The following is a 26,941-nucleotide window of genomic DNA, read 5'->3' as shown; positions in this document are numbered from 1 at the left end:
ACAGAACAGGGGTAGGGGAAAAAAGCGAAGGGAGTGGAAGAAAAAGAACTGCATTTTGCCTTTCAAGTTTTATAACTTCTAAGATAGTATCTTAAATTATTGAGCATGTAATTTAATCCTAGTGGAATTTTTATTCTAAGGCTATTTCCTCAGAAGAGAAAAAGATTTTCCCCTATTTTTCAGAAGACTTATACCCACAGGAAAAATAAATAAATAGAGAATGATAAGAGGGGACAAATTATCCATTGATTTGTATCCAAATAACGCACAATGCCTATCAGACCTGTCCGAATTTGCATTCATCTTCCTTTAAGAATACGCAGCACAACAGAAAACTGGAATTTGGACTGTTTTCTCATTCTCTCCACCAGGGAGAGAAGAGCAGAAGCACACTACTTGCTTACTCTATCAGAGGTTGAAGTACAGGCAAACACAATTCCTGTCTTTCTTAGGACTCCCTCAAACAAATCTCTCACTCAAGCAACCGTATTTAGTGTAATAGTCTTTTCCAGAGTAAGACTGCTTCTCCTTCTCCAACCTTTCATTTCAATTTTAAACCTCAATTACAAAACAATTGCTTTCTCAAGTACTTTTGGAAAACCTAATTTAATTTTTCAAGATGACAAGCTATTCAGTTGCTAGGGACTAAAAACCATCCAAATAAATGTCAACTGCTTTGAAGTCCATTATTTACAAAGCTGACCTAACTCCAGATAAAGGCAATTAACTGTGTGAACTATATCACCAAACAGAATTGTAATGTGAAACATCAGAAATACCACAACATTACTTGTACAGTGAGCACAGAAGAGAGGAGGTTGCTTAATATTCTTCATCTGTTAGATAAATCATCTAGCTTTCCATTAAAAAAAAATGTTAAGAAACTCTTCTGATTTGAAAAAGGGTTTCATCTGATAGATGAAAGTGGAAATACATAAAGAATTCATGTCTCCAGGTTCTGCTGTTTTCACACTATCCCTTACAGCTAAATTCTGCCTCCCTATAATCCAAGCAAATCAGGAGAGAAAGAAAAGAAATTGTCAATTAATTTTGGACTCACAAACTTAACAGCTGTTCAACACAGCTACCCCTGCTATTTTTACTAACCTCAAAATTCAGCATGCATTACGTGCAGCATTATGAATCACTATGTTATCTTCTAAACCAGCCCAGATTTAATCATCATTTTACAAAACAGAAAAGTAACATGATGTTCTGGATCCTTCACCAGTATCTGTGGAAGTGTGCATGGTACTAGAGGCGGACACAATATATGAGCTTTGAAGTGTGATTCAGGATCATAGCCTACAGGAAATAAAATACAGAGTACAGTTGCTGTTGCCAACAAAAAGGTGAACAAAAAATTGAGAAGATTAATAACTGTCAGTGACCAAACTTTGTAGTCTTCACATGTGTCAAGTAGACAAAAGTTTGCCTCTGTATGAAGTAAGAAGGAAATCAGGCTTGCCACACCTCTGTATTGTTGTTAGCCACTGAAAACAGCATCCAGCAGTATTTTCAAACAGCCTATGTAAACCGATCCAGGGACCATAAAGGATATGTTCAGCATACTCCTGAGTACTGCAAATAAGACTGCATACTAGTAAATGCAAAGCATTTCAATTTTCTTCATGTGAATGTTTAAACTCCCTGTACTCTGAACTAGTTATTTTCATATGGGAAATAGAATAAATAATATTAACATATTATGTCAGATTTTCTACTGCCACAAAACAATAAAGTTTTGAAAGTAATTAACAAATACTGAATGTTCTTTAATCAGGATAATGTGATTATTATGATTAATCAGAATACTCCTAATATTATATTCAACTTCTTTTTAAAAGAAGTTGAATTTCAGGATGGCATACTTTTTCCAGGATGGAGATACCTTTGAAAACATAGGTTTTAACTTTCATTGCTCAGGAAAAGGAAATTATTTGTGATAGGGAAAGCTGTGTACCACACACTAAGGCATACACAGCAAAGGAGGCCACCTGCTTAATTCTCAGCACAGACCCCCAGAACAAACAGCCCTCAGAGAAAGCCAACATTTCAGACATGTCATCTGAACAGTAACTTCAGTCTAGGTTGTGCTAGCTCTTCTTCCAGCATTTTACGTGCACTGATCTCCAACACCTTACACTGTTCTATCAGCAATTTGCTTGAATGGCTGTAGTGATGGGGGCAGGAGCAAAGATTAAATGAGCAATTTAGCCTTCTCCCTTAACCTGTGATTTGAAGCATTTCTCTTACTGTGCAGTGCTGATGGGGTTTAGTAAGTCACTCTTCTGAAAGAAACATTATTATTTCCATCTACTACTGCAAAAAGGCGACAAAGGTGTAAAAACTTGGCCTAGAAAGCAGAGCATGCTGGTGCACAACACAGAACTTAAACATGTTGCTTCTTCCTATAGGTAAGAAAGTCAATCTTACTGTGTACAAAAAAATAAAAGGGGCCTGGTTTTATTATTCTCCATGTAAAAAAAATTAAAACTGAAGAGCTACATTTTCAACAGTGGCTACTGCTTCCACTCTGGATCTCAACAAACAGCATTATATCTCAAAAGACTATAAGCCGTTCAAAGCAGACCTAAAATTGCACTTTAAAATCCCAGAACCTAAAACCAAAGGGTGTTTTTGTCATCACTTTCTCACCAGTCCCCAGTGCCTCACAGGCAACATGCCACTTCCATGTGTGTTCATTAGCACTTCCATGAAAAAAATATTAACTTTTAGACATTCCATAAAAAAATCACAGCCCATTACAAACCACAGAAATTCACTTGAATTTCAGCATCTGAATTTGGTTTTTTCAGTTTTATAAAACCTGAAGAACTTTCAGACTCTGTAACACAATAGAAACGCTCCTGTACCAATGTACAGTCCTTCTCTGTTCTAATGTTTCGTCCTTCCAGACACAGCAAGAAACAAAAAAAGCAATGTTTTTCTAAGTAGCCATTAGATTTCTCCTAAAATTAGAATGGGAACAGGTGAGGCACCAGAGACATAAAGCACTGTTAAATACAATTGTGGGACATGAACGTTAGGTTTTGTTCTTCCACTTTGGGTTGAACACTGAATCTGAACACAGCAAAAGTAACATATCATTCATGAACAGAAAACCATATTCAAATTATAGATTTCATCATAGGAACCAAAGGCAGGAAAGGAGTATATAAAAGACCATATAAGCCAAGCAGAATGTTTTTAGTGGAGAAAAACAAATACTCCTTGGAACTCTTAATACTGTTAGCAAATAACATTCTGGACCTATTGAAGAAAGAGGAAATATCCTATAAAAGCTTCCGTGGGATCAGGGTTCTCATCCTTACCTCACATTCTACAGTGTTATACCTATGGGTGATATGGAAGCATGAAGTTTTGATCCCACCCCACCCAACCTCAGTAGAAGGTCTGAAGATGATCTAAAATGACAGTATTAGAATTCTGAACAACCTTGATTATTTTTTAATATATGCTAAATACATGCTATTACAAGCTAAAATGAGGAAATTCAACAAAAACATACGCAACTACATTTAAACCTCCTCCAAGACATAACTCCATTACAGGGACAGTATCTAGAGGCAAAGCGACTGAGGAGGCATTTGAAGACAATTTACTGGTAACTTCTTAAACCACAGTAGCAAGATTTACAGAGCTTGATTGCTTCAGTGAAAACCCTACTTCTAAAGCATGAACAAGTGTTCACTGGAAGTATCTTCATAATGGGAATGTCTCTCTTTGAAGTAGTCTGATTCTTAGGTTTATTTGCCTGGTGTTTCCGAACAGCTACAGTGCCAAGGGCATAGTGCTTAGTTTACCCTGCATGCTTATTGGTTTCATTTTATTTTGTGAAACTATGGAACAGTGAATCGGAAAAGAATCTAACTCACTCTTTTATACATTTTATTCTTTGTGTTCTGTGAATTTTTTTGCAAAGTCAAATCTTCCCAGCTATTGATGTCACCCTATGTCAAAGGATTTCCACTGACTGCAGTGACAACAAAGAATACCAAGTATCTCTCAAACAGAACTCCTTCATCAACATCTTCTGCTGACCCAGCATGTTGACCTTCCTTTTTTTTTTTCAGTATCACAAGACATACTACAGCACATGAATGTAAAAATCAATTCTGACTAAAGTTACACAAGTGAAATCAAGGCAGATGCATTACTGTGAGTAGAAGAGCTATGCATCATCATTAAGGGCATACATTTCATTAATTTTCCTGCATCTTACCTAACATTCCAGTGAAATCATTGTAAACACATACAAGAAGTTATAATGTAGAAAACAGATTGTAAATATTTAGGTCTAAAAGGCAGTCTTGCACCAAGTAGCAACTAATACTTTTTGCAGTTCCAGCTCTCTATAAATGTGAAGCCTAAGCCACCAGGAAAGGAAAAGCACACCATTTGCATTCCCTCTTAACTGGACCCCGGAGATGGACACATTCAAACTGAAGATAAATCTGCTGCTTTTTAGAATACATCAGCTGTGTAACTGAGAAACTGCCTGTAAAGCAATTGCCTATGTGTCCTAGTAGCAATATCACTTCTCAAACCACAGTTAACTGTAAAATGTATCATTTGAATGACAGTTAAATAGATTCATTACAAGCAAAGGTCAGGTCCCACTTTTGATGAATAACGTATTCATACTTCCATGAGAAATTCTAAAAAGACCATCACTGAACATGAGCATCAGCAAAAGCAATTCTTTACCTTCAGAAGTGCCTTTTCTCTGCAGATTTCTGAGTGTTTCAAAAACTGACAATCTGGGACACTCTCCTTCTGAATTAAATCAGTTTTGTATCATCATCTGCCGTAAGCAACTTTGCTCACTGTGCCAAGCAGCAAAGGAATTGACTGTAGTGCACAAGAGTGCAAGCTTGGTTTTATAACCCTTGTCCCTTAGCTGCCCCAACTCTCCTGAGAGCCTACTTCATTTGAAACTGAGAATGCTTTTTTAGAAACACTACATCCACACAAAGTAATTCCTTATTACATAGTACTTAGCAAGACACCACAGTTTGTTGTCTTGCTTTACATCACGGTATCTGCATGCTTATGTTTATACATTCAGATTAGACTTCTAAACCGATTTATTTAGTCCTGCAGCTTCTTTGCAACAGAATTGTGCAATCTGTTTTCCTATATGTCCTCTACTATGTAGGGCAGGATGACTGAATATCACCTCCCTGTTTATAAAGTGGTGTGCTGCCAAGTTTGATGGTTTTTACCCTGGATGATCCATTTCCACCTGTGTTTAGCACCGTCATCACCGTATTCCATCCCTCCTTTCCAACTGGAAGCATATCTGCTTTCTTGACTTATGTGAAAGTCATGGAAATCCCCAAGTCCACCTACATTCTTAAGACTGTCATTAGAGAAAAGCTGACTGTACTCACCTCTGTGCGATACCACAGTAAAACCAAGACTACACAAGGGGAAAGCAAAAATAAAAAAAAAAAAAAAAACCCTCAAGTTAAAAGCACTCAAGTCATCTGCCCATATGATAACTAGGCAAGCCTTTGGCTCTTCCTCATGCCAGGGACACCAAGCATTGCCAGTGTACATGAGAACAATGAAGACACTGGGACTGAAAGCAGCTCTGTAAACAAAGTTTGTTTCAAAGACTTGACAACCACTATTTGTGACACACAAGACACCGAAACCTTCTCAGGACTGACCTATAGATCCAGCAGATTCACTGTTAGCACATAATCTTCCACCCCTAAGAAGTCCTCCGTATGTCTTCCCTAACTCCCATTCACATCCCCCAATGATGACTATGCCATATGAGGCTGCAACAGCTGTAAAGATTAATCAAGACAACAATTCTTTTGCAGCTCTTCCTCAAATCATCTCCCTCTCCATGCCAGGCATTGAAATGACAAGCATAACAGGCTCAAAAAAGAATATATCAGCACAGAAACATGTACCTTGTACACTGAATAAGTGATACAAATTTGATTCCAAAAAATTGATGTCATTAGAAGTTGAGACAGTGCTTATCACTAAACAAACTTAACACAGTATTGTTTTGTTTAAATCAGTACCATAGTTAACAAACCTTTTTTCCTGTACTATGCAAGTTTGCATATTATTTTGGCTTGCTTTTTGCAAGTGCAAAATTTAGCAAGGTTTTTTCTGCTCACCAGAAAACTGCATCACAGCAGGAAGCCTGTGCAGAAAATGCACATAGTACATAGCAAGAGCAACAAATTACCAGTGGGCCTAATAAGCACTGCAAAGCAGCACTTCTTTCATAGTGAACTCTAAACACACCAGGAGAAGATATAAAGTGAAACTTTATATGCAGAAAGTTGTTTATCATGGTTCTAAGACAACCTGGCAAGACTGTCTTCTCCATTCTAAAATAGGTGGATACAAACTTTCAGCCACTTAAGAAAACTGCCAGGGACACCATTCTGGTTGACAGTATCAATGTTCACATTGGTAGACTTCCTTATCCTGCATAAATGGATTCTTGCTTAGTTTTTCAGCTACAAGGATTAGGGATACATCCTCTAACACCACGGCAATCTTTAGGGACATACATGCTGTAGCTTATCTGACTCGTTAGACTTCCGTTTCACTTCCTTGTGTCACACCCTGAAAAATATTCACAGCTCAGTTGCAAATTATCAGCAGATTCTTACAGAGTAATACATGCTGTGACCAATCTGTCTATATATATTCCGTGAAAGACGTAACTTACCTAGGGATTTTTTTAACTTAACTTAGTTTTGCCTGGTTTTGACCTGAGCCAGCCAAACCCCAAATGCCTGTTCATCTCCTGGAGAGAAAAAAATAAAGTTAAGAAGAAAAGAATAAAGGAGAAAACATAAAACACTTGGTAACCTCATGGAATCCAACTGCACTTTTGATGCAGCTTTAAACCTTACTTTTGCACTGTAGACTGCTGAGCTTTGTTACAAAAACCTTCTATTTTCAAAACCTCAGGCTCAGTGTTTCCCAAAAAAAAGTAAAAGTACGTGCAACAAACCTAGAATAGCCCTGCAAAAATAACATCAGACTTGTGCTGACATGAAAATTTGCACTGAACATCAGGTCAAACATACAGCTAAAAAAATAGGTTCTTTCTTGAAAGTCAAGGCCTCCCTAATGCGTTCCTGGCAATTGTCAATGGCTAAAACCATCTTACTTGCTGCTCAAAGACACTTTAAAATTTTTTAAACTGCCATCCTCCATAAGGATCTCTTCCTTGATCTCAGAAACTTCACGCACTTAGAATTCGAGGCAGGTTATTTCCTAGCATTCTATCTTTTTTATTTCTTAGTGGTCCTCATTAGACAGCAGTTTTAAGTTGTAAAAGTTCCTTTCAACATCTACCTGACCAATGAAAATGGTTACTCAAGAACTATAAGAAATACAAGTTTCCCAGCACTGAAAAACAAATGCTAAAAGCATTTACTTTTACCATCTATGAAAGGGGGAAAATAAGAAACAAATAAATAAAGATCTAAGTCCATAAATACATCATGAACCTTCAGAGGCACAAGTTGAAGCTATTTCACCAACAGCCATGGCCACACACAACTGCACAATCCTGTCCTTCTAATCGTTTAGCAGGAGCTTTACTCTGTTCTAGGTCAGCAGCAGTAGGCTAACTGCATCACCAAAGTACAAAAAAGAGTAATACCACGTTCCTCAAAAACCCCCAATCCAAAACACCTCACTCAACTGTAAAGTTACCACTGCCTAGGCAACAAGAAGTCAATACATGTCAACACATTCAATCACAAGCATTACAGCATTAAAAATTCTGTGCCTTTGAAATAGTTTTCACAAGGTAAACCACAATAACATGGAAATTATCCCACAAATCAGTAGGTCTAGTGCCAAGACAAAGCATCCTGCAATACCTGACTAGAACTATACATAGAAAAATTCAGAGCATGTTGTCACCACAGAAGACTTAGGATACACATAAACATGCCAACTACTATACAGCAAAACACTCCATTCTGGGGGACAGAAAATTCAGTTACTTTTTCAGGTATCAAAACCTAATGTGTGCAGATGGAGAACAAGCTTACGGCAGTAAATTAATTTTCTCAAGGCTACAGAGAAAGTTTGGCCTATGCCCAGAATTAGAATAGTCCCTGGAGCAAATTCTTGGCCTGGCCTCTGTGAACCTACCAGGATCTGAGTTAGCGTTAATTCATCTTTTTTCCTCAGCATTTAAAGACACATGTGGAAGTTTAAACAGGCTGCCTTAAGCAAATATCTCACAAAAATGAGAGACAAAACAAGGATTACTATCACAAAAAAAAAAAAAAAAAAAAAAAAAAAAAAAAAAAAAAAAAAAAACCACACAACCAAACACCCAAGAAAATGTTGAAAGGAAATTTAAGTCTGAAAACACCTCCCCTAGTGTAAGTTCACCCTATCATTTGCCATAAGCTTTAGGGCCAGATGCTGATCTGTTTCAAATTGAAATAATCCACAGAAGTCTACAAATCTATGTACTCCAACTGAAGATCTGTCTCTATAAATTACTTCAAGTGAATTTAGAAGAAGATTTCAAGACTAAAAATTCCATAAGCCATTAAACATTATTTGCAATGCTATCCCTTAAATCCAAGTTTTGCTTTAATCCACCAGATGCTTCTCAGCAGGGAAATGTACAAACGGTAATCCAATGAGTATCTCTTAGTGGGAGAGTAACAGGAAATCTCCCTTTGAGTAGGGTTTGCTCAAGTGTTCACCAGAATTCAAAATAACAAAACTGGATCATTTTGCTGCCCACATCTCAATGTCAGATTTTTTTGTTGTTGTTGTTTTGGTTTGGGTTGGGTTGTTTGTTTGGGTTTTGTTGGGTTTGGGTTTTGTTTGGTTTTGTTGGGCTGTTTTGGGTTTCTTTTTTTTTTTTTTTACACATGCACAGGCAGTAACTACAGGTTTCCCCACAGTCAGAACTCATATGGTAAAAGGCACACAGCTATGAATTTTACCTCCTTAACTAACAATCTGTACAAATTAATTTGCTGACCTATTTTTTTCATGGCTAGAGAGAGAACTGTTAAACAATCTCTCATTTTCTTGTTGCAGCTAATTACACACAGAAATATCAAGTCATGCTAAATAAAAAGGAGACGCAGTTTATCATTAGTTTCTAATGTGCCACAAAGACAAGCAAATGAATTGGCTCTTTTGGGTACCGTTAGTTCCACATAGTTAGACATTATAGTCTCATATACATTAGCTGCAGCAGCAAGTCAGAGAATAGTGATGCCTATCAAGCCAGGAGGTAGACAATAATCCTCCAGGCATACATATAGCCCTCATTCACTCTTTTACAAAACAACAAGCTAAGACTGATGACTCTCATCTGCCTTTCTGTATCTGTAGCAGCACACACACACATACAAACTGATCAACATAAAACAAAGATAGCATGGGCTGTCTTACTTTTTCTTGCGCTGTTTAGCAGTGTTCTCATAAGTCCTTAGCCATGTAGTTAGGAAGTGATCTGCCACCACTGCAATCACTACCAGTTTCATCACTAGCTTCCACGATGCTGCTTACTTGGCTCTGCCCTATGTTTTCCATAGGAACTGTGGGAAATGTTTTTCTAGGATTAACTCAACTCACACTAAACATGAATGTAACTGTTCCAAACAGCACAAACCTGTTACTAAATATGTGAAGTCATCTGTAGCTTTGAAGAAGTGTTCTTATCATGGAAGGATCACAATTCATTCTTTTCATCAAGGCAATGTAAGTTAGGTGGCTTCCACAAAATACTATTTCTAAGGAACTCCTTTCCAATTTGGACTTTGGCATTTCGAGTACACCTTAACCTGTCTATCAGGCCTACCAGAATGGGAATGCATGGAGCTACTTTTCCCCAGCTACACATCCTAGCTGACACTGCAGGCTGCATTTCCATTCTATTAAATCTCCCACTGAATGATAATAAATCTTTCTTCTAAAATTTTAGATTTTTCTTTTCAGAGCCTGGGGAAATAACTGTCACTCTTTGGCCATTGAAATTTTTCATTAAAAAACACGACCTGAAGACAATGCACCTAGAGATGCATTTTCTTCACCTTGATATATTGAAAAGATACATTATACTTAATGGTTCCTTGATGCAGAATCTTTAACAGCAGAAGATAAATAGTCTTCATATCTGATGAGAAATCTTCATTTAGGATTCAGCTGAGGATTCTGTTCTGCAGTAGATCTTACTCATGTTCTCAGCATCACACCTAGCATGAAAATGGCCCAGAGACCTCTCCAGAAAGGCAGAGTTTGCAGTGCAAGTCTGCAGCAGTTCCTGAAAGGCAGATGCCTCTTGTCTAACTATTTTTATAGTATTTGTCAGACTACCCCCCTTCCTCTGCAGTTTCTCTGTCTAGCAAAAATACCAGTTGGTTATTTCTGGTCACTCTTCTTTGACTAAGCACTGACTAATCTCATTCTTCTAACTCTGAAGCGAAACTTAATCTGTCCCTTTTTCTGCACATCCAGAGAAAAAGGAATGGTAATGGGTCATACATGAAAGTCAGAAGAGATACTTTGGAGCTCTTAATGGCTTTACTGAAAAAAGCTGGTTTGCAAATTAAGGTTAACATCTATTAGAACTTACCTTGGATTCCCCAACCTCCAGACTTCTTGTTTCAATCTTTACCAAAGACTTAAAATAATCCTTACTTGAGCAAAACTGATCTGACCGGATTGTACTATCCTCTTAACACAACGTACCAAATTTTACTAGTCTTTCAACCTGAAAGACCTGACCAACTGACACTACAGTTGCTTGACAGGATATCAAAATCTATAAATGCAAACCAGAGACCAAAACAACTGCAGACCCTTACCATCCAAGTATTGTCCCCTCACACACCAAAAAATACTCCACCAAACAACCCAACCCCACAGTATTTTTACTTTTTTAATTTTATAATATTTGTCTAATATTTTAAGTAAGGTACAATAACAGGTTGATCAAACCACACACACACCAGAGTGGGCAACAGGGAAGCACATGTGTCAGCCAATCAACAGTATGTTCGACTGCTGGGAGCTATATTGCTCTGTAAAGAAGCAGGTACTATTTATGTGATTATTTTACTGTTACTAAGTCTCCTACAGTGCAGGCATACCAATACAAGATGAGTCATCTACAAATAATAAATGACATATGAAAAATATTAAAATCTAACAAGCTTTGACTGTCAGTGAAACACTTGCTGAAAAATCACAGAGAATAAATACCAAGAAGTAAACACCAATCATTATCAACCTCCACAGTAAAGCAGAAGTTACAAATGTTATTAAAAAAAACCAAACTTAAATCAGGTACAAGTTCATATTTTGTTGTTTACATTTCATTGCTAACTAAGTTAAAGCACATGAATGCTTTAAAAATTCTGGCAGAAGTAAAGAAAATCTAAGGCAAAGAAAACTGCTTCAATTTTGAACACTTTCACTGCTGCCCGAGAAGTCTATTTTAACTCAGTAGTGCTTTGCAACCTCACAAACTTCAAACAATAAAGTGATACTGTACAATGAATACTAAACATCCATTTTCTTCCATTAATCTTGATTTTCAGCTCCAGATAGAAAGAATTACAAGTCCATCTTTACCGATAAGCAAAGCAGCACATTTTTTAGTTGAGAGAGCAGAGAAAATATCTCATGAGCTATGAAAAATCAAATTCTACTGGTATACCCGGCATTTGTAAAGAATCTGTTAACACATTTCATGCTTTTGCACAAGAAGTAAGCCTGCAGCTGCTGAGGTACTATTTTGTGGAAACGATACTACAGTGATTGATCGAAAATACATTTAACTTTCAAGCCTGCAGTGATGTTCCTTCAAAGGGCAGAGGTACAAACTCTTACCTATGTGATACTTCAAAAAAGGCAAGAGCAGCAATTTAGACTTGTACTAGAGGATCTTTTAAATTCAATTTCATGCGAAAAAGCTAAACAGTTTTTTATGGACAACAGTTAATACCCATCACATGTAATAAACCTAATATTACCTCATTTCCTAACTATTTTTGTCTGTTTTTAGCCAACATACACATTTTTCATCCACCTGTAGAGAACATCATTCCCACACCACTCACTTATCGCCAAGTGGTGTGCCTAAAACCCCCCCCATTAAGTGTTCAGTTCTTTTTCCATACGCAAATTTCACCCTCTACCCATGCCTACCTCTAATAGTACAGTATAATTCTCTCAGGGATATGAGTAGGATCCATGACACCAGCCCAATTACTTCACACTGCCTAGTTATTTACCTTACTTATTTGTTTATCATACTTTGCTACACAACCATATTCTCATAGTTGGAACCTCTGAATCATCACACACAAAGTTTCCTTTAATGGAATCCTAGCAGAGATCTGATGGTAAAACTGAAGACCGAATTTTGAGCGTCTAAAATCTCCCGCTATACAATAAATATATTTATATGGTATAAATTACATAATATAAATGTTAAGTCATTTTAAAAATGTTACTGTTCTTACTGGTCTAGATATCACACAGGCTTATTTCAGACTCTTGCACAAAAAACCCCCACAATCTCAGAAAGGAAAAATAAAATAAAATAAAGAACTGAGATTATGCTTTTTACATTAAATAGCCTAGACTTAACATTCTTGTGTGTTCCCTATTCTTCAAGAAATGATGTTATAGTGCTAGTTTTCCCTCAACAGCAGCATTCTGTTTTCATTTCAAAATTCTTTGGGATGATCTTCTCTCATGAGAAACAAATCAGTACGTAGCACAAGGAATAATTAAATCGCAGTTTTCTAATACAAAAATACAACAGGTTTGTATGTTTTAAAGGTTAGCATTTAAGCAAACACACCGTTGTTTAAATATACTTCCACTACAGCAACAATTTTTTAAACTGTTTACTGTTCAAATACATAGACAGAGATCATTATATAGCCTGTTCTAGATTTCACAGACTTCTATCATCATTTTGCCTGCCAACTAAGAAAAAGATTTCATGATGTGTGAAGCACTGCAGATTTTAGACCTATACTTCTGTTCAACAGCTATCAGTCTTGAACTTGACATCCATATGCTATTTTCTCCTCCCAAGAAAGTCACTTAGAGTTTTGTATGCCTAAAAAAAGACAGGCACTTACTGGCCTCTCATTTCATATCCAGTGAATAGAAATTACATTTTGCTGTTACTAAGTACAGGCTGACCTACACAATAGGCTCTTTTGCACAGGCAATGTGCTGATGAATTTGTCCTTCAGATCTTACCGTATAACATGGTTAGGACCACACTCTGGTTTTGACTGTAGTGATTCAACTATAAGCAGAACAATAGGGTTGCACAAGTGTCACCAATATCAGAACTCTACCTTGGGAATTTAAGTTCTATATTTCATTAGCACTTCTGTGAGACTACAGCCCTGAAGCATCTGTCTTTTTGTAACTGATGTAATTAAATGCCCTGAGAAATATGCAAAATGAGGGATCTGCATACTATCGCACAGCAGTTTTATTCTGTATTTAGCCTTTACTTGGTTTTTAGTGTCTGAATGGTATTGTGATTTGAAATGTAACTTTCCAAATAAATGTAATGTGCTCTACTGAAAAAAAAAAAAAAGGAAAGAAAAAAAACAAACCAAAAAAACCCCACACCTGTCTGGTCTTCATGAGTTGGAAACACAATCCTTTATAGCTCCTGGAAGAGGAAACACAAATACCAGGACTTTTCATGTGGTCAGTGATCCTAGCAAACTCTGTCTAGGTACCCAGCTGAGACACTCTAAACCAGGCCTGAGTTCTGAATGACCATCATTTATCTGAAATTCAATGACCTCTGAAGAATGCTGAATTGGATATCCAAACTAAAGTGCCTCAGAACCATGAACCTTCACCTACATTTTTTATTAGTAGTATTACTCACAGCTGAGCTCAAGGTCTTGTAAGAACTGTGCAAACAAAAGGGAAAGCCACATATATTTAATTTTTCAAGAAAAAATAGGAATGGGTCACTGGGAAAACGATATATTCATCAATAAATTAATATAGTCACTACCCAACTCACTTGTCTGAGTAGAATTCCTGAGACAAGGACCGACAGATTAAAACAATACATCCACATCTGAGCATCCAGAGGATAACACCTTCAACTGCTCAATGTTTGTCCCATCTAACTCCATTTGCAGTGCAAAACGCCTCTCTAATCCCAGTATGTGGAAGCTCACTTTAGTAAATCATTTTTCAGTAATTTATTCTGAAACACAAATTATTTTGTATACAAAAATCAGAATATCAGTGGTTTTGCATTTACCTGTATTATCTTCTCCATGGGCCAACAGCTAATCCTGTAAAATAGTCCCACTTACAGAATTATATCAACCAAGTTTCTATCTAAGATACTACACAGATTAATAGAATTCACTTTCTCAAAATAACAGCACATATTTAGTACACCAGTCTAAACACCAGGACAGGACCTCAAATCACAGACCTATTGTTGCACTCAAGTTTTCAGTTATTTCTACAAAGATAAACCCTTAAATATGTCTGTGATGATCTAAAAGAAGTGATCTCTAAAGCAACCATGAGGACAGATTTAACAACCTGCCTGCAATTTCCCCACCATTTGCAAATAGCCCCACATCAAGTCTTCCTGTGATGCATTAGCGTGCAGGGCCTATTCAGGCGTGCTCTGACCACACTGGGACAGGCTGTCTGCAAGTCCCATCTCGACGGCTGCCTCATGAAAGCCCTTAACAAAGCTTACATTTACAAAGGCATACATTCTAAATCTTTACTCAATCTCCAACTACAAAGGGAGCTTTTAGGGCAGAATTTGGTCTATAGATTGTTTTGATATATTGATATGACTACTCCATTCACTGTGAAACAATTTTAGCTAATCAAATCAGGAAGATGAATGAACAGGCTACTTTCTGTGAATCACAAGTCTATGCTGGACAAGAAATACCACATAGAATGAGAGTTTGTTTTCTGCTTTGACAATAAATTATCAGAGATTAGCTGCTTCAGCAGAAATAAACTATCACAGCAAAAGCTGTATTCGTATATTTTTCAAAGTTATGTTTGGTAACATAAATGTCAAGAAACTAAGAATAATGAGTTTCCAAACACAAAAGTTCTATTCCACCTGTAATACGCCCTTGTCCTCTATTACCATTCTGAAACTAGGCTCAGTATGAACCTACAATACTGCACCTATAAAAGGAAGTTAGAGTTATTATGAAATTATTTAGATTGCGGCCTTATACAACACATACACATACATATTAATGTAAAGCAGAACCGACTGTACTTACTTGGGGTGCTAAGGAATAAATTAATGTTCATTTTAGTAATTTTTATCGTATCCATTTGCGGCTATATATTTATAATAATGTAAATCCACTTCTGATGAGAATTCTACAAGCATGCACATTTCAGGCAGCATCGAAATGAAAACTGAAATGAACTTATTCATAGAATGGTTAGGGTTCAAAGAGACCTTAAAGATCATCTGGTTCCTGCCCCCCTGCCATGAGCAGGGACACCTTCCACTAGACCGGGTTCCTCAAAGCCCTGTCCAACCTGGCCTTGAACACTTCCAGGGATGGGGCAGCGTCATCAGGCATTGTTCAGTATCTGACCATAAAAGTATTGCACAAAACCACAAATGTCAGAACCCATATAACTGATTCTAAGAGATTCTTAACTTTCAGCCACTAAAGACAATACCATAGGGCTCTACTGACCTCAAGGACTTTACAAATTTAAGCCTGTAAGAATTTTACTGATGGCTTGTGCAACTATATTCTGGAGAGCAACACTGGAGAGCAGTCAAAGCCTATGAGAACATGACGATTACCACACAGTACAGGATCTGTGTTTGGAGACAGCAGCTGAAACTTCCAAATGGTCTTTTACAAGTACAGCATTTCTGTAAAATTAAGTATATTAAGTACCTGATACTAAGAGATCTGTTCTTTCGGCTAAAAGAAAAACCTGATTTTATGACCTAAGTCCTGCTTCTCAATATTAGGGAATGAAAGATAACAATTTCATTACGCCTTAAGCAGCCACTCTCTTCCATATCCAGCCTATCCTAGTTTAGCTTTCCAAACCCAGAGACCAAACATCTTTTGATGCATTCATCAGCATTTCATTCTGTGTTTCAGTATTTCAGACCACAAAACATCCCAAAGAGAATACATACCATGCACCTGTTACAGAACTAATATATGACATCTATATGGGTATTATCATAATTTGGATTTACACAGCTTTATAATAGACTATACAGAAGGGGTTTTAATAATAAGTCTAAAACATAGAGTTCAGATCAATAGATCTCACGCCTCATGTGCCACAGATCATTACCTAATAAGATAAGCTTTATGTATTCAGATCAACAGAAGATTTTTCAATCTCTCTCAAAATTACCAAGTGAAAGAACATTGGAGTTCAGCTGGGGCATCATCATAATCCCACCAAAAGAAAACATGTCATGCCAGTCAAGATAAACCATCCAAATTTACTCCAATGCTGGAAAAATATAGCATTGGAAGCAACCAGACTGAAAGGAATGATGGTGCTCAAGCTGGATCACTCAAGGGAGTGGGCACATCATAATAAAGGAAGACTAGTTACAAACACTTGGTTAGAAAAGGAAGGTCATGAATCACTTCCCCATTCTCCACAGAGACCATGCCACAGGTGTCACTCCCCTTGGTATATTTCTTACCTTGCATGTCCCCCATTTCTTCAACTACAGTTATCAAGTAATGTCAGTTCCCCAGCCTAGCATCTTTACTGGATCACGTGCTGCTGCAAAAGCAGCACCATAGGATATATTCGCAAAGAAGTACTTGGAGCCCATAAGAGGGTAAAACAGAATTTTACAGGAAGAATTTATAGGGGAATCTCAAAGAGTAGTGAGAATACAGCCAGTGTAGCCCAACAATTAGCACAGCAGGTCCTCATTGTTCACCGAAATGGAACATCAGGGCTGTATTGCAAACACTTCACCATTACAGACAAGAGGTAAAACTGAAACAGGATTCTTTAAATAGCAGGCGTTTGCAAAGAACTGGCAGTGTCAGACATCCCAAAGTGACAACTAGTCATTTGTATCAAACACACAGCAAACTCTGGTCACCTTGCATGACTCCCAATTCATAGATTGGCTAGAGGAAACTGCTAAAAGCACAGCACAAAGGAAGAGAGCAGCCAATGTGAGACAATAAACGGCAGAACTGCTGAAATTGCATGGGGGAGCAAAGTGACTCTAGAAGAATCACTGTATTTTCCTCAAAGATTAAAAAGTTTTAATACTTAGCATATCAAAAGCCTTGGCAATATACTTTTGTGGCATGCAAGTTAACTGTCAACTGTCTGTTAAGAGATTCCATACAGATTTAATACGCATCTATGTGCTGATTCCTCTTTTATGCTTCATAAATCCAGTTTATTCAAACCACAAGATATATAATAAAAACATGTAATTGTCTACTACTAACAGGTGATTTCAACAGTTCAGTACCTACCCTCTCCAGTTGAGTATGCAGTCACAGTATATCCAGGCAGGTACTACCTTAACTGCAGGGGGTTTTGGTAGGATTTCTAAACACTACCAGAGTGCCACAAATAAGGAAAACAGAGAATAGAAGTTTTCAGATAGCCTAACCTTACAAAATTTTTTAAAATACTCTTTTAAAAGAAATTGTTTTAGTTGTCCATATTATACCTTGCCATTTCTCAATACTCCCTAAAATTATATTGTTAATAGGTAACAGTTATTTTGTAACACAGTATTTATTTTTATATTGCTTCACTAGCAAAGACAGACTAGTGTATTTTCATGAAGCAGATCAAAATGGAAACTCAGATGTCCCGCTTTCTTGTTAACATTCAAATTCTTTACAGTGTTAGATTCTGCTTTTAAGTGGTCCTTCTCTTTTCTCCTCTTTTTGAATCAAGTTATTGTACCTGTGTTTATATATAAATCGCTCCGAGCAATATATATTTAGTTTTCAGAGACCATTTGGTCAGATTCTAATAATGTCTCCTGGGAGCTGACACCAACTTCCAGCAGCAGGTCATATACTGCAGATTAGAATAATAAAACACATGCTGCTGCGGCTTCAAAAAAAAGAAAAATTATGTAAGTCTGTCTTTATCAAGCTGAAGAATGAGGTTTTGAGACATCTTAGATGTCTTCTAGACAGAGCTTTCATTTTATTTAAAGACATAAATCCAGTCACTTCTGGTTTTTTTAATTCTTTTAAACAGAGAATGTGCCATTGCAAAGATTTTGTTCCAGATTCCACGTTTCTTTTTGTCCTTACAGTAATACAGTGTTACTTAATTGACCAATATAGAAAGCCTGTATTTTACAAATCTGTATTAAACCGAAATATATCTTTATTCACACAATGAAGCATTTTTTCCTGTTTTGAAATAAAATAAATATGTATTTTTTCCCATGTAAAGGTGGTTCGGTTTTAGGGTTTGGGTTTGTTTGGTTTTTTGGGGGGGGGGTGGTTTCCAAATTCTTTGTGTAAAGTACATAAATGTCTTGAAACTTAAAGAAAAACACTGGCTTAAAAAGAAACTGGTATTTCTCCTCCAGAGTAGCATTATATTAGGGCATCTGTCAAAGTAATACAGCTAAATTATATATTTCTCCCTTACAATTCTTTATTATAGCATTCCCACTACAAATCCCAGGTGGATTAAAGTTTGTCATATTTGACCTCTTCAGTTAAAAGCAACCTACTGTACAATGATTTTTTATACTACTCTGTAAAATGAACAGTTCCACATGCATAAATGCTAGCAGGAATCAACATCTCCTGTTTCTTTCTCTGACCTTCAACAACCCTATCCTCTGCAGAAAAAAAATAACAGATTTATTAATTTATAAGCACCATGCAGGCACAGGCAGTCTAGAGAGAAACCTCTTTAGCAGCTGTGAAGAAAAAACATGAGAAAGCTTCCACAAAGAGAAATTCTCGCAGTTCAAAAGAAAAACAAAAAGGAAGAGGTGTGAAGATTTAAAACAGTCCCAATACTCACTGAAAGCAGCCACTGCAAGAGCCAGTGTGACAATAATGGAGACCCAGGAAACCCACAATGCCTTCTTTCTGTAGCTTTGAGCTTCATGAGGTTTTAGCCTTGTACTGCTTTCTAGTAAACCTGATAAGCAATAAGCAAAGAGGGTATGAACAATACATTGCTCCTTTTAAAAACACAGCTGTGTTAGTTCAGACCTAGATCACACATTTACATTACATATAAAATCAATACAGAATAAAATTCTGCTCACATTATTAAGGTTAATTGAATGAAGCTACCAGAAACATACAAGTAAGCAAAGAGAGCAAACAAATGTTGTTTTGATTTCACATAGGAAGACCCACACATCAGCGACTTGAAAAGAGCACTGCAATTGTAGGGCAGTTACAAAAATTCACATAACTTAAATTTTCCATCTGTACATCTACACAAGAAAGGGCTCAGTCCTACAGTCAGATCTAAACGCATTTCAGGACTTCAGGATCCTGAACATAATTAACATAGAAAAAAAAACCTGTGCTCACCAGTCTCTGCAAAATAACCTACCAATGCACAGAATATACTGCACATACTGAGCATCCAAGTAGAAAGGGGCATACTTTAGAATCAAAGCTATCACGGCTGAAGAAAACTCTTGAAGCTTAACATCCTTCATGTGAGGTGGGAATACATCCCCATCTAAAACTAACTGAAGAACCAATCGTGTCCTTATTATTCAGGTTAAAAATAAAGAAAATAACAACACTGTTTGGTTTTCATCCTCTCAGTCTTAAGCCACTTTTAAAATGCATCCAGAATTTAACACAGTTGCCCTCTGCATATCCCATGCAGATTCTTTTGCGCTTAATATACTCATCTAATTTAAAACATACATTCTTTTTCACCAGCAAGTTCCAGCTCAAATCTGCTTAACTGGAGAGAACACCTGATGGCTTTTAACTTTCTTAATGAACTACTTCAGAAAATGTGGGTGATTCCTCTTAAATGATGATGACTTTTCAGAGGCACTTGTCTGCACTGAATGCATTGAACTGGTGCACTGGTTTAATAGAACCTTTCAGCAGCTGGCCTAACGTCTCAGACAAAGGATTGAGAACAGGGTCTCTGGCAGACTCAGCAGCAGATTAAAACACAACAGCTGAAGCCGTTACCATCCTTACCTTCCCCAGTTTTCCCTCTGATGGCTGTTGCCACTTTCAAGGAAGGGACACCTGATCTAGTTATTGGCATAATTCTGAGCCCACAACATGTTTAACCAAGTTTATTGATGTTAACAGATATTAAATTCAACTGACTGCAATATACTGGCTGAAAACTGCAATGGTTTTGGAATCCCTACAGAAGGGAATCAGACATCTCTGCCTCAGGGGCAGCAATGTGTCAGCAGAGGGGCAGACATCCAGGGGTGGTAACAATTCGAGCCACCAGATTTTATTCTGCCACTGGTTTTGATCCTAGCATAATTGGTGGGATTCACACTGACTTGGAAAGATTCTTCATGCTTTTTTCACCTCAAATACAATAATGCAGAGAGAGTTTCTTTATGATTGATCAGAAAGCTTCTGGGGAATTTCATGCTTATACTGTGTTTTTCGAAAAATTAAAGTACTACCTCACTTTTGTGCTAAGCACTCCCCTCCTCATGAATGGAAAAAGAATTTGTAAACTTGCATGCACTAGGCCCTACAGTGAAATAATGTTTATTTCTTATTATGTATGTTCTCTGCCTATTTAATACATGAAAACTACCAGATGACAATTCTGAAAGGTTTGAGGCTTTTACTGATAGTACTGCACAGCTATTTCTCACATAGCCTGCTTTCATTTGTGTATTTTTTTCTCTCTACCCAATGTCTGGCCTAAATTCTGCTACTACACATAATGATGCAAAGTTTAATTGCTGTATGATATGAGGTAATTAACAATACATCTTGAAATATAGAAGATACTTCTGCTCATATAAGCATAGAGAAAATACATCTTACATTTTGTGTCCTCGCCCCTCTTGCCCCCTCCCCAAACCGAGGATTTTAAATTACAGTTCAAATCTTGTTGGAATGTAAAGCAAAGTAGGTTTTCTTAGCCAATTTTGATTCTCAATATTTCAAATCTCAAATAAACACACACCAGAATGACAGACATCCTCATCCATTTCTTTCTTTAAAGAAATCTTGTAATTCATGGCTCCAGCTCACTATTATCTTGGAAGTCCAACATACACAGTTGATACTTATAAATCAAATAATATCCTAATTAAATTGGGAAATGAATAATAAGTCCCACAGCTAGTGCAGCACTGCTGATTACTATTCACACGTCAAGTACGTGTCCAGTATGACACAGACCGCAATCCTTATAAAACTGAACCACTTCTGCTGTGTGTGTCTTTCTCTCTCAAAATGGCTGGCATATTCTAGCTGTCAGAGGTGTGATCCCTTCCTTCCTAGAATAATTCGAGTAATTTTTCTGTAATTACGATTTTCACCCCTGAGAAAGATCATATTCTTACGCATGTCCTAGGGGACGGCACACAAAAACACGAACTCATTAACATGACTACCAAGCCCATAGCATGAAAATTATTTAGAAGCAACAACAGCTCATTAATTTATGCACAACAACACAATTCACAAGGTAAACCTCCATATTTTTTTCCACTGACCATAAGAAAACAAGTTTTAAGCATCCACAGGAGGCTGAAAGATAATCTTTCAGTATGACCTGTGTTGCTACAGAAATAAAAAGCTAGTATTTACTGATAAAATTCCTCCGCCCTGAAATTAACAAACTGAGTAATTTTATTGCCGTTAATTTATTTAACACGTCAATATCCTTAAGCTAAAGAAAAGATGATGAGCTGGTTAAAGCCACTGGATTTTTACTTTATCTTTCAATACCTTCATATATTAACAGATTTTCTTTCCATAAAAAAATCAGGAGAAAAAACCTGCCTAACAGTTGCAGAACACAAGCTTGGCATATTTGTGAAGTGATTCTAGGATATTCTTTACCATATGCTGACTTACCAGAAGTACTTTTCTATTTGGCTAAAGGATCATTTTAAAATGTCAAAGTTAGAATTCGTGGAAGAGATAAGGCTAACAGAAAAACTGTTCACCTAAGATGTTAATTTAAGGACCCCATCCACAGAATTATCACTGGTTTTGAATCTGGCTCCTAAAGAGCAAGTATCTTGTTCCAAAATTTAGGGTTAGTTTTTATTTTTAGCAAACATGGAAGTATCAGCTCTGTAATTGAATCTGCTATGATTCATTGGAAAGGATCACAAGGAAAAGTACAATCTAAAAGGACAGACTGTAATAATTTCAAAAGGGACAACCTGCAAAAAGCATACCAGATTTTCCTCTATAATGACTGGGAATTATCCTGGTAAATGGAATTGGTGACTACAGGAAAGGCTAAAAGAAAGCTACTGCAAGGGCTATAGAAAGACCATGAAGGCAGGGAAGGAAATGAAGTCAGCAGCTTTAGTCTAAACTCCCTCCTAGAAAGAGGTAAGGTTAGGTATGACAGACACACTCTCCTTTTGGAATTACCCTTAATACCTAAAGGGCCAGCTTTCATCTTCAGCTCTGTTATACTGAGCACGAATTACAAATTTCTGTAGTCAAACTCCCATGCTTGAACCATAATCAAAATTCCTGATTCCCATTATTTATATCGAATCGAAGCCTCGAATTGCCATCAGTCACAATGTCTGTCCTCTGCCACTGGCAGTGACAAGGCTACCCCCAGAGAAAGGGCTGTCCTCAGGCCAGGCATGACTGAAAGCTGTCAGGGAAGGTGGTGACTGCTCTTACCCTTTACTTCTCTACTTCATGTCTAGGATGGTGAGCAGGCACAGGCATTTTGAAAACCAGATAAAGAACAGGAGATACAGAGGTTACATAGGATAGGATGAAAACCAAGAACACAAAAAAGACTGAGAAATGCTGAAAGTAAAAAAAAGAAAGGAAGAAATGGCAACAGAGAGACTAAGTAAAGCCTATATGCGAAATAAAAAATAGAAACAAAATATGCAGAAGAGAAGCCTGGAGGCGTTGTGGAGGACAGGGCAATGGGGAGGGTTAAAATGGCAGCTGTCTCTATGGGCAGCAGGTGAGTGCCTCACATGCTATTAACAAATATCTGAAATAGGTGTGCTTCACATTAAAGAGTATCACGGTTTGGAAGCAGGCATCCATTTCCATCCCTGGTCAGATATTTAGGCTAATAAAATAAAAATTAAAAAAAAAAAAAAAAGAAGAAAAAAGAAAGAAGAGTCATGTAGAAGTGCATTACACGGTAGGGGAAGGAAGACAAGGAGTAAGGTAAGAGCCCTGACTTCGCTATCCAGCTGGGCTGCAGCGGCCACCACAGAAACGCCCCGTTAGCCGCGGGAGGCGGCTGCCACCAGCCCCGCCGGCAGGTAACCCCTGCGGCGAGCAGACCTCCGGCCCCGCCTGACGCTGCCGGGCACCGCCTGCCCCTCCCGGGAGCCCCATGGGCTCCCGCTGCTGCCGGCGCCCTCGGCCCCGGCTCTCCCCTCGCCTGTGGGGCGGGAGCGACGCCATGTGCCACCGCCCGCCCGCCGGCACCCGCTCCCCCGCCAGGCAGCCAAGTTTTCGGGCGAGGTGGGAGCAGCCACGAATAGAGTTTATAAAAATACTGTAAAGCTACCGTGGGGTGGCTTCTCTCGCACAAGAACTAAAAACGGGAAAAGCTTCGAGGGCGGCCCGGGAGCGGGTGTTAAGCGAGAGCCCGCGGTGGGCTTATGGGGAAGCGGCCAGGGGGGTGCTGAGCCGGCGGCAGGGTCAGGGCGAGAGCGGGGCCTGCAGGCCCTCACGCTGCGGGAGGCCGGGGCTGCAGGTGGCGAGGGAACAGCAAAGGGGTCCGGAGGAGACCGGGGCGCTGAGGAGCACGGCAGGCGGCTGCGAGCGCAGAGCGGCTGGGGGGAGCAGTTAGGAGGGCAGGATCCGGTGTGGAGCTGCCAGGGTTGAGGAAGAGGAGGCAAAAAGTGCTGCTGTGGCGGAACGGGGAGGAGGGCACGGGTCTAGGAGAGCGAGGTGCCAGGGTGCTGCGGGGAGGGTTGCAAGAAAAGCTGTCGGGTGTTAGGCGTCTGGGGTCGGAGGGGAGGTAACGCCACGGAGGAGGGCAGCGTGCGAGAAGGCAGGTGCTCACCTCTGTCCTCTAGCCCCTCGCTAAACTGCCCGCTGTCCCCGATCCGCAGCTGCTCCTGCTGCTCCCGGGGGGGCACTGGCGGGCTGGCCCCGGGGGGCTGCACGATGGCGGGGTCCGGAGTCGTGTCCAGGGGAGCAGCGGACGGCTCCATGTTTTGTGGGGCGGCGGGAAGCGGCTGGCGACTGTGGCAGCGAAGCGAGGAGCGAGCGGAGCATCCAGCCCGGGTGCGAGCCCGAGGAGAGGAGGAGACTCCGGCTCAGAGCATCAGGGAGACGAGGACAGGCAGCAAACAAACTCCTCCGGCTGCTCTCCGCCAGCCGCTCCCCGCTGCCGCCTCATCACTAGCCTCGGCGGCGGCGGCGGCGGAGGGAGGGCAGGTGGGAGAGCGGTGCCGCCTCCCCGCGCTGCTCGTCCCTTCCCCTCCCCGCCCCAGGGAGCACCTCTGGCGGCGGGAGCGGCGCCCGGCTCCGCAGTGGGGCGGGGGCCGGGGCCGGGCGGCAGTTCGTTCCCGGGTGGGGCGGCGTGCCAGGGGGCGGTGGAGCGGGAGAGGTGGCGGGAAGGGCTCTGGTGAGGTGCTCTCAGGGGCTTCTCGCCCCTGAGGAACCCGCGAAAGGCGCGGCAGGACCTTGGGCTTTAAGGTACATCCCGTGGTGAACCGAGGGAGCGGGAGGCCTGTCAGCCTCCCTTCGCCATGGTGGGCTTTGCCTTCCCCCTCTCCCTCCTCCCCGCACCAAGTCCCTCAGGGGGAAGAGTTGTCCAGTGACTGTCCAAACACGGAGCCCCAGCGCAGCAGAGTGAGAGGCAAACGCCGCTCCTGAGGGCTGCGTGTGCTGGCCCTGTCCAGCTCGCTTCCCCGCACACAGGTAAAGACCCAGCCCTCCCCTTTGCTGGGGGATTTGCTCATTCTCCATACACTGTAGCCGTTTTTCAGGATCAGAGCCGAACTGCTACACATACGCATCTCAGCACTGACTTTTTGTTACGCTGACAGTTGGGTTTACCGACCTGTATAAGGTTAAAAACTGTCCTAGAACGTACAGCCACCTCACGCTCAAGTGTGGGATTAGAGCTGGGGACTTGCTGGTGTTCAGGGCTCACCTGCTGCTCCTAGGGCTGCAGAAGAACGCAGGGAAACAAAACATTAGGAGAACAGAAACATAAAAAAGGTGAAAAATTTTACAAATACATCTGTGCCAGAGCTGCTTTCTTCTCCACTGGTTTCTAATGACTAGACAGAGAGGTGCAAATAAACAAAAGCATTTTCTGTGCTAGCACAGTCTCCCATTTGCATGTTTACTAGCATGCAAATAAGTTTTATTTTGACTTGAGTCTAGGAAAATATCAAAAGACAATTAGATATTGCAGCCCAGCTCCTCAGCTGATATGTGTGGATATTATCCCTGTTTAACTTACATGAAGATTGCGTTGCCTTTCTCTTTTGAGAAATTAGCAAATCTGGGGAGTATGGGAATGCCAGCAGGAAATTAATATTTATGCTATCATAAGGACACGATTTTATAAACTGTCAGAATCTTGCTGATGTCAGCCTTAAAAGTTTTTCAGCACTTTAGTAATGCCTATTTGGGAATGATTAGTGAAACATTACTACCAAAATGTCTTAATTTATGCTTTTTAATGTTGTATGCTAATCTTCAAATTCTTTTCAGCTGTATTTTAAGGCATTAACTAAGTAAATATAAGTAAATGTTGAGGTAAATGATATAAAATACGGTTTTAGAAATTGATTTACATTCTGGCAGCCTTGTGGAATGGAGATGCTGTTGTGGCGTGAGGGATTGGTACTTTCTTTTTACCTTTATGATTTCTTTGAGTATAGTCTGCCATACCTACTATATGAAATGTTTTTGAAGTCTTCATGCCTCTCGCCTAAATTTCATCTTCACCCTTAGTAGCCTACCCTGCTTTATGATCCCAGAGCTCTTGCTCTTCTAGTTGGATTGGCATTAATATGAGTACAAGCAATGCCAAAAGTATTTTCTTTTTCCCTCATGAAATATGTAGTAAATTACGAAGTGCCTATTTGATATTAATGTCAAAAGAGGTTCTCATGTGCATAAACTAACACAAGTGAGTTCTTTTGAGAATTCACTTGGGGTTTGGGGGTTTGGGCTGAGTTAGGAGGGGTTGGAAGCTAGTAACTCCATAAAACAGATATGGTTATTTTCTTTATGGGCTGTTTATTAAGCTCTGGTAACCTTGAACCTGCAAGATACGAGAGATCTGTATGTGTATGCATGTGAGAGACAAAAAGTAGAAAATACTTACTTTTTGTTACTTGCCATAAATAATAGATTGCCATGTCTATGACATAAAACGTGTTTGTGAAGTGAAAGCCCTTAAATAAGTAGAACCAGTTTTGTAACCTGGTCAGAGACAAGGGACTGGGGCCAAATTGCTTTTCAGGACCAGGCAGGCATACAGTAACCTTTGGTGAATCAGTTTAGGACACAGAATGCTCCAGTACAAGCCATGAACAGTCCCTTGAAACTGCTGCAATAGGAAGAATGCTCCTGAATGCAATTATTGCAGGTTCTGTCCTCTTCTAGGAAAATAAGTCCGTAACCAATCCATTCCAGAAGGAACTTTCTTATTCCCTGCATAAATGAAAAATTGACTAGTGACTCTTATTGGACACTATCTCCTTTCTGTAAGTCTCTCT

At 39.4% G+C, this 26,941-nt stretch overlaps 1 protein-coding gene across 1 annotated transcript in view; it reads right to left on the bottom strand.

The window, feature by feature from the left end:
* The window catches only part of TMEM163 (transmembrane protein 163), a 110,066-nt gene extending 85,298 nt beyond the window's left edge, over nt 1-24,768 (bottom strand). Inside the window, exons 1-2 of the mRNA XM_030488145.1 lie at nt 24,262-24,768; nt 19,081-19,200 (exon numbers count right to left, since the gene is read on the bottom strand). Of these exons, the coding sequence (XP_030344005.1) occupies nt 19,081-19,200; nt 24,262-24,412 (271 nt within the window). The 5' untranslated portion in view covers nt 24,413-24,768. The remainder of the gene's footprint in view (nt 1-19,080; nt 19,201-24,261) is intronic.
* Nucleotides 24,769-26,941: the final 2,173 nt, after the last annotated feature.

Source organism: Strigops habroptila, chromosome 5 (genome assembly GCF_004027225.2).
Source record: "Strigops habroptila isolate Jane chromosome 5, bStrHab1.2.pri, whole genome shotgun sequence".
Taxonomy (NCBI): domain Eukaryota; kingdom Metazoa; phylum Chordata; class Aves; order Psittaciformes; family Psittacidae; genus Strigops; species Strigops habroptila.
Note: the sequence above shows the minus strand (reverse complement) of the source record. Positions and strands in the feature narration are given on the sequence as shown.